This window comes from Coregonus clupeaformis, chromosome 35 (genome assembly GCF_020615455.1).
Source record: "Coregonus clupeaformis isolate EN_2021a chromosome 35, ASM2061545v1, whole genome shotgun sequence".
NCBI lineage: Eukaryota > Metazoa > Chordata > Actinopteri > Salmoniformes > Salmonidae > Coregonus > Coregonus clupeaformis.
Genome location: NC_059226.1, coordinates 32,074,965 through 32,087,702, shown reverse-complemented (window position 1 = coordinate 32,087,702; position 12,738 = coordinate 32,074,965). Strand labels below are relative to the sequence as shown.

Genomic DNA, 12,738 nt, shown 5'->3' with positions numbered 1-12,738 from the left:
TCGCGCTTTATGTCCATATCATCTATAAGTAACTTCACTGAGTTACACAATACATTTTTACATACTTTAGGATGATTTGTACATGAAGTACGAAAATGCTAATGCGGGTACCATTGACGTGCATTGGATTTGTGCCACAAAACCCTCTATTATAAATCACTGTTTATCATTCAGACAATAGAAGTATCCCTCCATTATAAATCACTGTTTATCATTCAGACAATAAAAGTATCCCTCCGTTATAAATCACTGTTTATCATTCAGACAACAGAAGTATCCCTCTATTATAAATCACTAGATTTATAATAGAGGTACCACTGACTTGAATTTGGATTTGTGCCATGAATGCTAAAAGGTTATCATTTGAAACAGTGGCCAGGTAAACAAAACCAAAGCATGGCTTGCTGCCATAACGTGTCCATAGACAGCTTACAGGGTATTGAAACCAGTGTGTTATTTTGTAATTTGGGTGAACTATCCCTTTAAACCCGTGTTACTGTTGCCACCCCCAGCCGTGCTCTTTCTGCATGGAACACTTACCATCACTTGAAGCAAGGCCACCAGGTAAAATCCTTTTGACGTAGACTCCAAACTCTTCTCCCGTTAACTCCTTCACTCCTCCAATGACTTTGATCCCTGAGAAGGGGGGAGAACACCATAGAACAGAGGGCTGTTATAATAGTAGCCTAGCTATGCATGTTTAACTACTGGCTATCTGTCACTGGGTTACCAATGACTCTGAGCTGAAAGCTGTCTGAGGAAGAACAGTAGAGAGCTCCAATTGAACGACAAAACTGACACCGTCCACTGAAGTTCATGAAGTTCCCGAGAGGACCTTGTTCTTCTGTCATTGTGCAGAACAGCATAGATATCTGTACGCTGTCATAGCTCAGTTGGTAGAGTATGGCGCTTGCAATGCCAGGGTTGTGGGTTCGTTTCCCGGGGGGTTTGATGTATGCACTCACTAACTAAGTGGCTCTGGATAAGAGTGTCTGCTAAATGTAAAAATGTCACAATAGCGGTGGGAACACACTCTCTTTACAGGCCTATCTGCTTCAATAATATAACATCCCTTACATCTACACAACTAAAGCACTGGTCTCTAACAGCCTTGAGGGGATACAGAAACTAAGGTAACCTTTAACAAAGCCTTTGTAATGTAAATGAGCATACTAATCCCACTGCAGTTTAAATAATGCCTAGATAAGCAATGTACTAATAGTATATATGTATATTCATATACTGTACAGAGACACTCCTGGACTCTCAACATTTGTTTTGATTGAAGTGAACTTAAAGGAAAGTTTTGCCCAGGTAACAGGCCAACAACCACGATGAACTATACTACATGGTAATTGCAACAAAAGGTCACTTAATGGTTGACTCAAGTTAAAAGTGTGTGTGTGTGTGTGTGTGTGTGTAACAATAACTACCTGCCTGTCCCAATCCCCAAAAGGCTGTTGTATGCTGAAAGGTATCCTATTTCCTATGTGTTGCTATGGGACCTGGTCAAAACATGTCCTGGGGACAATAATAGTCCACTCTAAAATGTGGCATTTTCTCACAGAACACAATGCCACAGATGTCTCAAGTTTTGATGGAGCATGCAATTGGCATGCTGACTGCAGGAATGTCTACCAGAGCTGTTGCCAGAGAATTGAATGTTAATTCCTCTACCATAAGCAGCCTCCAACACCGTTCTAGAGAACCTGTATCACAGGTATTCAGACTGCATCACAGGTATTCAGTCTGTGTCACAGGTATTCAGTCTGCATCACAGGTATTCAGTCTGTGTCACAGGTATTCAGTCTGCATCACAGGTATTCAGACTGTATCACAGGTATTCAGTCTGTATCACAGGTATTCAGACTGCATCACAGTTATTCAGACTGTATCACAGGTATTCAGTCTGTACCACAGGTATTCAGACTGCGTCACAGGTATTCAGTCTGCATCACAGGTATTCAGACTGTATCACAGGTATTCAGTCTGTATCACAGGTATTCAGACTGCATCACAGTTATTCAGACTGTATCACAGGTATTCAGTCTGTATCACAGGTATTCAGTCTGTATCACATGTATTCAGACTGTATCACATGTATTCAGACTGTATCACATGTATTCAGTCTGTATCACAGGTATTCAGACTGTATCACAGGTATTCAGTCTGTATCACAGGTATTCAGTCTGTATCACATGTATTCAGACTGTATCACATGTATTCAGACTGTATCACATGTATTCAGTCTGTATCACAGGTATTCAGTCTGTATCACAGGTATTCAGTCTGTATCACAGGTATTCAGACTGTATCACATGTATTCAGTCTGTATCACAGGTATTCAGACTGTATCACAGGTATTCAGTCTGTATCACAGGTATTTAGACTGTATCACAGGTATTCAGTCTGTATCACAGGTATTCAGACTGCATCACAGGTATTCAGACTGCATCACAGGTATTCAGACTGTATCACAGGTATTCAGACTGTATCACAGGTATTCAGTCTGTATCACATGTATTCAGACTGTATCACAGGTATTCAGTCTGTATCACAGGTATTCAGACTGTATCACAGGTATTCAGACTGCATCACAGGTATTCAGTCTGTGTCACAGGTATTCAGACTGCATCACAGGTATTCAGTCTGCATCACAGGTATTCAGACTGTATCACAGGTATTCAGACTGTATCACAGGTATTCAGTCTGTATCACAGGTATTCAGACTGCATCACAGTTATTCAGACTGTATCACAGGTATTCAGTCTGTATCACAGGTATTCAGTCTGTATCACATGTATTCAGACTGTATCACAGGTATTCAGTCTGTATCACAGATATTTAGACTGTATCACAGGTATTCAGACTGCATCACAGGTATTCAGACTGCATCACAGGTATTCAGACTGTATCACAGGTATTCAGTCTGTATCACAGGTAATAAGACTGCATCATAGGTATTCAGTCTGTATCACAGGTATTCAGACTGTATCACAGGTATTCCGTCTGCATCACAGGTATTCAGACTGTATCACAGGTATTCAGACTGCATCACAGGTATTCAGACTGTATCACAGGTATTCAGACTGTACCACAGGTATTCAGACTGTGTCACAGGTATTCAGTCTGTATCACAGGTATTCAGACTGTATCACAGGTATTCAGTCTGTATCACAGGTATTCAGACTGTATCACAGGTATTCAGACTGTATCACAGGTATTTAGACTGCATCACAGGTATTCAGACTGTATCAAAGGTATTCAGACTGTACCACAGGTATTCAGACTGTGTCACAGGTATTCAGTCTGTATCACAGGTATTCAGACTGTATCACAGGTATTCAGACTGCGTCACAAGTATTCAGACTGTATTACATGCGTTCAAACCTACAGGAGGGTAGCTCTCCAGGAACAGGGTTGGAGTTCAAACCTACAGGAGGGTAGCGCTCAAGGAACAGGGTTGGAGTTCAAACCTACAGGAGGGTAGCTCTCCAGGAACAGGGTTGGGCAACCCTGCTCTACAGTGACATGGAATACTGTATATTCAGTATCTTGAAATCATTCAATCAAATCAATCAAACAATCAATCTGCATCATTCACTTCCATTGTTGCTAAACATTCCGCAGCTTAGTGGACAATCAGTTAATTGGATCAGGCTGGAGGAGAGCTTTGTATAGCGGAGGAGGGTGGATGAGGATCGTGGCCGGAGGGGGTGGGGGGGCCAGAGGGGGTGGGGTGAGTGAGGTCAGAAGTGGGTGTTGGGTGTTGTCTGGTTTCAGCAGACATCTTAGCGTGATGCCTCAGAGACAAAACAAACTGCAGGGGTTCTGACCCGGCACCAACGACGTACACACCAGCTGCCTAGCCAGATCAAAACCCACTTCCTGTCCGCTCAATCACCTAGGCCTATACGTACCTCTGTCTTAGCTATGGGCTCTGGTCAAACCAGTCATGCACTATATAGTGAATAGGGTGCCATGTCAGACCAGCCAGTGTCACCCTTGTGGGATTAGGCTATATTACATGGATTAAAGGCTACGTTTTATTTTATTTTTACCAAATCTCTATTTTTTATGTAAATGTCCTGTTACCCCAAACAGCAAATCACTGCCTCATCCTCGTTGTGTAGCATGAACAAAGGCTCCAAAAACACCCAAATACGTCCTTTTAGAAACAGCAAAGATCTCAGAATAGTGATGCAGGTCGTTAAGATGTACACCTGACATTGTGACATTCCGAACTTTATCCTCAACGTTATATTTCCCCTAACTAGCTGTTCCATTCTCTGTGTAACCTGCTGCTACAGATAACTGCCAAAATAAAGGAAACACCAACATAAAGTGTCTTTATAGCACATTGGGCCACCACGAGCCAGAACAGCTTCAATGCTCCTTGGCATAGATTCTACAAGTGTCTGGAACTTCCTGTGTGGAAGCACCCCATGCTTTCGATATACTATGCAGCCCTCATTTATTCAAGTGTTTCCTTTATTTTGGGAGTTACCTGTAGAATGGACGGAGAGGTATCGCTCGAGTCATAACAAAATGGAATATACTCTCTCGCACTCTCTCGCACACTCGCACACACTGACACACACACAATCCACACACACACACACACACACACACACACACACACACACACACGCCACCCATCCATTAGAGCAGGACGTGTGAAGCTCAGGGCTAGTCTGCTGTTTCCAGGTGGACAATATGTTAGCACTAATTGAGTTTGGAGCGAGAGGAGCATGTTAATTATCTGGGATCAGGGTTTCCTCTTCCTTCACTCCTTTCCTCCTCTCACTCTCCTCTTTCTCTCTTTCCTCTTTCTTTCTCTCTCTCTCTCTCTCGCTCTCCTCTTTCTCTCGCTTTCTCTCTCTCCTCTCTCTCTCTCTCTCTCTCTCTCCTCTTTCTCTCTTTCCTCTTTCTCTCTCTCTCCTCTTTCTCCTGATTTGACATGATATCTCCTCCCTCCCCCACTCTCGCTCCCTCCCTCTCTTCTCTCTCTCTCCACCTCTCTCCACCTCTCTCTCCTCTCCCTCTCTCTCTTCCCTGTCTCGGTCCTCTTCTCCCCTCATGTTAATGATCTGGTATCTGGTATCTCCTCCTCTCTTCATCACTACTATCTGAAGAGAGAAGTCTGAGAAGGAGAAGGATGCTTTGGGGTGGAAGCACTTCCAAGTTAGCTGCCCCTGAAGTGTGCACCTTCTCTCTCTCTCTCTTTCTCTCTAACCTTCTTTTGCTAGCTTTCTCCCTCCCCCCTCTCTCTCTCGCTCTCTCTCTCTCTGCTCTCTCTTCTCCTTTGCTCTCTCTGTCTCTCTGTCTCTCTCCTTCTTTGACATGCTATCTCCTCCTCCCTCCCTCCCTCCCTCCCTCCCTCCCTCCCTCCCTCCCTCCCTCCCTCCTCCCTCCCTCCCTCCCTCTCTCCCTCTCTCTCCACCTCTCTCTTCACCTCTCTTCCACCTCTCTCCACCTCTCTCTACCCCCCACCTCTCTCTACCTCTCTCCACTCTCTCCACCCCTCTCCACCTCTCTCCACCTCTCTCTCCACCTCTCTCTCTCCCCCACCTCTCTTTCACCTCACCTCTCTTCACCTCTCTCTCCACCTCTCTCTTCACCTCTCTCTCCACCTCTCTCTTCATCTCTCTCTCCACCTCTCTCTAACTCTCTCTCTCCACCTCTCTCTTCACCTCTCTCTTCACCTCTCTCTCCACCCTTACATCTCCTACTCTCTTCACCTCTCTCTCCACCTCTCTCTCCACCTCTCTACCTCTCTCCACCTCTCTCTCCACCTCTCTCTCCCTCTCTCGCCACCTCTCTCCACCTCTCTCTACCTCTCTCTCTCCCTCTCTCTTCACCTCTCTCTCCACCTCTCTCTTTACATCTCTCTCCCTCTCTCTTCACCTCTCTCTTCACCTCTCTCTTCTCCTCTCTCCACATATGTTTACATTGCCAAAGCAAGTGAAATAGATAAACAAAAGTTATTTTTTTAAGTAAACATTACACTCACAAAAGTTCCAAAAGAATAAAGACATTTCAAATGTCATATATACAGTGTTGTAACAATGTGCAAATAGTTTTAAAGTACAAAAGGGAAAATAAATCAACATAAATATGGGTTGTCTTTACAATGGTGTTTGTTCTTCACTGGTTGCCCTTTTCTTGTGGCAACAGGTCACAAATATTGCTGCTGTGATGGCACACTGTGGTATTTCACCCAGTAGATATGGGAGTTTATCAAAATTGGATTTGTTTTTGAATTATTTGTGGGTCTGTGTAATCAGAGGGAAATATATGTTTCTAATATGGTCATACATTTGGCAGGAGGTTATGAAGTGCAGCTCAGTTTCCACCTCATTTTGTGGGCAGTGTGCACATAGCCTGTCTTCTCTCTCTCTCCCTCCCTTCCCCCTCTCTCTCTCTCCCCGCTCTCTCTCTCTCTTTCTCTCTCTCTCTCTCTCTCTCTCTCTCTCTCTCTCTCTCTCTCTCTCTCTCTCTCTCTCTCTCTCTCTGTCTCTCTCTCTCTCTCTCTCTCTCTCTCTCTCTCTCTCTCTCTCTCTCTCTCTCTCTCTCTCTCTCTCTCTCTCTCTCTCTCTCTCTCTCTCTCTCTCTCTCTCTCTGTCTCTCTCTCTCTCTCTCTCTCTCTCTCTCTCTCTCTCTCTCTCTCTCTCTCTCTCTCTCTCTCTCTCTCTCTCTCTCTCTCTCTCTCTCTCTCTCTCTCTCTCTCTGTCTCTCTCTCTGTCTCTCTCTCGTGCTCAGGCAGTGTATTAGGCCTCCATTCTAGAGCCAACAACAATGGGATTAGAGGGTGATGCTGTGTATTCAGCAGGGGATCTACGCAGCAACACCTTTACTCTAAAAACAATCTTTCACCCGTATACTGTAGCTACTGATATTCTATCAACACGTCATCTTTATCTGGAAGGTCATTTATACTTCATACATGGTCCAGGAGTATGGGACAGGTAGAAATACCTTAGCCTCACACCTGTGAGTTCAGGTGTTTTGTGACAGGTCAGCTGAAGAAATCACCAACACATGGACAGAGAGGAGAGGAGAGGAGAGGAGATGAAGAGAGGAGAGAGATGAAGAGAGGGAGGAGAGGAGAGGAGAGGAGAGGAGAGGAGGGAGAGGAGAGGAGAGGAGAGGAGGAGAGAGGGAGAGGAGAGGAGAGGAGAGGAGAGGAGAGGAGAGGAGGAGAGGAGAGAGAGGAGGAGATGAAGAGAGGAGAGGAGAGGAGAGGAGAGGAGAGGAGAGGAGGAGATGAAGAGAGGAGAGGAGAGGAGAGGAGAGGAGAGGAGAGAGAGGAGAGGAGAGGAGAGGAGAGGAGAGGAGAGGAGAGAGAGGGAGAGGAGAGGGAGAGGAGAGGAGAGGAGAGGAGAGGAGAGGAGAGGAGAGGGAGAGGAGAGGAGATGAACTCTAAATGCACTTTATTTGTGTGTCGTTCTGGTTAAGAACGTCCACTACAGATGAATGAAGGCAGGACCTCTAAGGCTTGGTTGTGTAATTCTGGTTAAGAGCGTCCACTACAGATGAATGAAGGCAGGCCCTCTAAGTCTTGGTTGTGTAATTCTGGTTAAGAACGTCCACTACAGATGAATGAAGGCAGGACCACTAAGTCTTGGTTGTGTCGTTCTGGTTAAGAGCGTCCACTACAGATGAATGAAGGCAGGACCTCTAAGGCTTGGTTGTGTCGTTCTGGTTAAGAGCGTCCACTACAGATGAATGAAGGCAGGACCTCTAAGGCTTGGTTGTATCGTTCTGGTTAAGAGCGTCCACTACAGATGAATGAAGGCAGGACCTCTAAGGCTTGGTTGTGCCGTTCTGGTTAAGAGCGTCCACTACAGATGAATGAAGGCAGGACCTCTAAGTCTTGGTTGTGTCGTTCTGGTTAAGAGCGTCCACTACAGATGAATGAAGGCAGGACCTCTAAGTCTTGGTTGTGTAATTCTGGTTAAGAACGTCCACTACAGATGAATGAAGCAGAACCTCTAAGTCTTGGTTGTGTCGTTCTGGTTAAGAGCGTCCACTACAGATGAATGAAGGCAGGACCTCTAAGGCTTGGTTGTGTCGTTCTGGTTAAGAGCGTCCACTACAGATGAATGAAGGCAGGACCTCTAAGGCTTGGTTGTGTCGTTCTGGTTAAGAGCGTCCACTACAGATGAATGAAGGCAGGACCTCTAAGGCTTGGTTGTGTAATTCTGGTTAAGAGCGTCCACTACAGATGAATGAAGGCAGGACCTCTAAGTCTTGGTTGTGCTGACTCCATTTTGTACATCTGTGTGTCTGCATACCAAGTCCAGGACAGCCAGGATATGATTTACAAAATGTTTCTATACATCAACCAGGGTGTTATGTTTTCATGTGTAAGGAAAACTATCTTATTTACCACCCCTATTCACCATGACCTGGATATCTTAGTGGGATATGTGTGTGTGTGTGTGTGTGTGTGTGTGTGTGTGTGTGTGTGTGTGTGTGTGTGTGTGTGTGTGTTACGGATACAGGTATCCTGTGTTTTTGTGTGTTTCTCTCCTTCTGCCCTAATCACAGGTGTCCTGTATGTTCCTGATTGGTGGTCGTTGAGGTGTCTGCTGATTGGACCAATCAGGGAACATTCCCTGTGCATTGCACCACCTGTTACTCGTTTGTTCAATCACACATCCCATTATATAAAACCAGTCACTTGTGTTTGTTGAGAGAGAGACTTTTTGCCATATGTGAGTATGGACACGGTGGTGTCCTGTGTGGTTGTGTACTCGCTAGTTGATGATTACCCTGTTTAGTAGCTTTGTGTGTTTTGGGAAAAGGGGGGTTTAGCTAGATGCCCTTAGGGCGTACATTACCCGTAGGACGAAATCTGTCTATAAACACTAGTTAGACCTGAGCGGACCACCCACTGTACTTTTGTATGACTAGCAGTAGCCTAGCGGTTCTTTAGGCAGGCTAGATCAGTTTAGGGGGTTTTACACTATTGTTTCATTTCTTGGGTCCTGCTCAGCCCTTTTTCCCAAACCCTTACCGTGTGTTCTGAAATAAACCATTTGTGTTTGACGGTAGTTCATGGTAGTTGTGTCTTATTTGTTCTCACTATTCCATGCCACACTTATAATTTACATGAATTTATGTTACGGGTCTCATGTCCATCCACCCTAGATGTTTAGAGCCACGGGGTTCAGTAACATAAAGTGGGGGCTCGGTCCGGGATCTATCCCATGCTACTACATGCAAATTAGTAAGTGTCTGGTTCAGTGTTGAGCTTAGCAGCTGTAACTACCTGTTTTTTTTTGTGTGTGTTCAGTAGTCGGCGGCTCGTGTAGTTAGTAGGATGGCTACTTTTGATTTGGAAGCATTTTTGGAAAACCCTACGTGGGAGATTTTTGAGAATTGTCGTAGAGTGGATCTACAGGCTTTGGCTGACCACTTTTCTGTACCCATACCGAGGGGTATAGTGAAAGCAGAAGTTAGGGGAAGTAGTGCTAGCGATATTGTTAAACGAGCGAATGCTTGAGTTACACGCCGCCTGAGTCTGCTGCTCCTGTAGGGGATGTGGTTGATGTTTCTGTAAGCCCATCAGTGTCTGAGGACGAGGCTAAGGCTCCAGCCACATTGCCCCGTTATGACCCACTCTCCCCACTGACTGACAGTGATGCCAGGATCGATGTCCGCTCGACGCGGCTCCAAATGGAGGCGGAAGAGCGGGCACAAATCAGGCAAGACAAGCTGGAGATGCGTAAAATGGAGCTAGAGGCAGAACAGGAGACGCGTAAGGCAGAACAGGAGACGCGTAAGATAGAACAGGAGACGCGTAGGCTTGATCAAGAACTGGAGACGCGTAGGCTTGATCAAGAACTGGAGACGCGTAGGCTTGATCAAGAACTGGCGATGCGTAAAAATGGAACTAGGAGGCAGAAACAGCGAGGTTAGTCTCTGCTAATACTATGCCTGCTAGTGAGCCATCCTCACCAGCTGTGTCATCTGCTACGTTTGATATTAGTAGGCAGATCACCTTGGTACCTGTGTTCAGGGAGTCAGAGGTTGATTCCTATTTCGGTGTGTTTGAGCGTATAGCGGTAGCATTGAAATGGCCCGACGAGGTATGGTGCCTATTACTTCAGTGTAAGCCAACAGGTAAAGCCCAAGAGGTTCTGGCAGCGCTACCTCTTGAAGACAGTTTGAATTATGAAGTGGTCAAAGCTACTGTTCTTCGTGCCTATGAGCTTGTTCCTGAGGCATATCGACAGAGATTTAGGTCTCATAAAAAGTCTCCTACTCAGACTTATGTGGAGTTTGCTAGAGACAAAGGAAATCTGTTTGACAAATGGCACAGTGCTAGTAAGGTAACTGATTTTAACTCTCACGGGAGTTAATCTTGTTAGAAGAGTTTAAAAATTGCTTACCGAACGCATTGTAGTTTATCTGAACGAACAGAAAGTATCCTCACTGTCGGAAGCGTCTGTATTGGCAGACGAAGTTTGTGTTGACGCATAAGAGCGTGTTACTGGGCTCGTACGGAGAGCAGGGCTGCGGAGTTGCTAACTTCTAGTCCTAGTCGACCAGCAGTACATCCAGCACGCCCAAAAGATGTGCGTCACTGTTTCTATTGTCATAAGGTGGGACATTTGGTTAGTGATTGCTTTTTGCTTAAACGCAAGCCGGGGATGACTCAGCACGCCAGGCCGCTAACGGGTGTTGGGCTGATTCGTACTGTTGTAAGGCGGAATCAAGACAGAAGCCTCATAGTGAATGTGGTTTGAAAGTCCCTGTCCCAGATCACAGTTATGAACCGTTCATTTTTGAGGGTTTGTTTCTATATCAGATGACGAAGCGTCTCAGCGTCCAGTTAGAATCCTCAGAGATACTGGTGCGGCGCAGTCGTTCATACTAGCTGATGTGTTACCCTTGTCTAATAATACATATTGTGGTTCCAGTGTGTTAGTACAAGGAATTGAAATGGGTTTCGTCCCAGTGCCATTGCACTTTGTGAACGTACACTCTGAGTTAGTCAGTGGATTGTTCAGAGTGGGCGTACGTCCTATGTTGCCAGTAAAAGGTGTGACATTTATAATGGGCAAACGATATTGCCGGAGGAAAGGTAATACCCATATTGGAGGTATTGGATAAAAGTGACCAGTCTCTCTCCGAGGAGCTGGCACAGGGTTATCCAGATGTGTTCCCCGCTTGTGCTGTCACACGTGCTCAAGCACGACAAGTGGGTGAAGTGGTAGATTTGTCAGACGCGATTCTATTCAGAGAGTGTGACCCAGAGGATAGTTCGAGTGCTACCTCTGGTAAGCTGGTGCAGTCTGACCAACAGCCCAGAGAAAGGAAGAAGGATGTGGAACTTGTTGCTGAAGCAATACAGTTACCAGTTACTCGTGAGCAGCTGATCGCTAACCAACAGGTTGACATTAGCCTGGCTAAATGTTTTTCTAGTGTTGTCTCAAGAGACGAGCTAAAGAAGAAAAACATGGCATACTTCATTGATGGTAATCTCCTCATGCGTAAATGGACATTCCATGTTGACTTATCCCTCGCTCATGATCACCAGTGGTCCGGACATCTGGGAGTCACCAAGACTTATGATCGTGTTTTGCGACATTTCTTTTGGCCTGGCTTAAAACAAGATGTGGCTCAGTTCTGTCGGACTTGCCACACCTGTCAAGTAGTTGGGAAACCCGAACCAGGTTATTTCCCCCGCGCCTCTTTGTCCCATACCGGCCATAGGTGAACCATTCGAACATGTGATGGTTGATTGTGTTGGACCATTACCAAAAACAAAATCTGGTAACCAGTTTATGTTGACAATTATGTGTGTGGCCGCCCGGGTACCCAGAGGCCATTCCTCTGCGAAAAGGGGTTAGATAATGTGTTGGCAGATGCTTTGTCTCATGTGTAATGATCTAGGTTTTTTTGTTATCCCGGCAGGATGATTATTGAATTTTTGGGTGTTGTGATAGTACGTGTGTCGCAAACCATTTTGGTTTGCTCTTTTAAGGGGTGGGAGTGTTACGGATACAGGTATCCTGTGTTTTTGTGTGTTTCTCTCCTTCTGCCCTAATCACAGGTGTCCTGTATGTTCCTGATTGGTGGTCGTTGAGGTGTCTGCTGATTGGACCAATCAGGGAACATTCCTGTGCATTGCACCACCTGTTACTCGTTTGTTCAATCACACATCCCATTATATAAAACCAGTCACTTGTGTTTGTTGAGAGAGAGACTTTTTGCCATATGTGAGTATGGACACGGTGGTGTCCTGTGTGTTGTGTACTCGCTAGTTGATGATTACCCTGTTTAGTAGCTTTGTGTGTTTTGGGAAAAGGGGGGGTTTAAGCTAGATGCCCTTGGGCGTACATTACCCGTAGGACGAAATCTGTCTATAAACACTAGTTAGACCTGAGCGGACCACCCACTGTACTTTTGTATGACTAGCAGTAGCCTAGCGGTTCTTTAGGCAGGCTAGATCAGTTTAGGGGGTTTTACACTATTGTTTCATTTCTTGGGTCCTGCTCAGCCCTTTTTCCCAAACCCTTACCGTGTGTTCTGAAATAAACCATTTGTGTTTGACGGTAGTTCATGGTAGTTGTGTCTTATTTGTTCTCACTATTCCATGCCACACTTATAATTTACATGAATTTATGTTACGGGTCTCATGTCCATCCACCCTAGATGTTTAGAGCCACGGGGTTCGTAACAGTGTGTGTGTGTGTGTGTGTGTGTGTGTGTGTGTGTAGCTGT

At 45.4% G+C, this 12,738-nt stretch overlaps 1 protein-coding gene across 1 annotated transcript in view; it reads right to left on the bottom strand.

Moving 5' to 3' along the window:
- Window positions 1-12,738, bottom strand: part of LOC121551463 (syntaxin-binding protein 4) — a 92,012-nt gene that overhangs the window by 67,296 nt on the left and 11,978 nt on the right. The window contains exon 2 of the mRNA XM_045211015.1: window positions 541-636. Coding sequence (XP_045066950.1) covers window positions 541-636 — 96 coding nt within the window. The remainder of the gene's footprint in view (window positions 1-540; window positions 637-12,738) is intronic.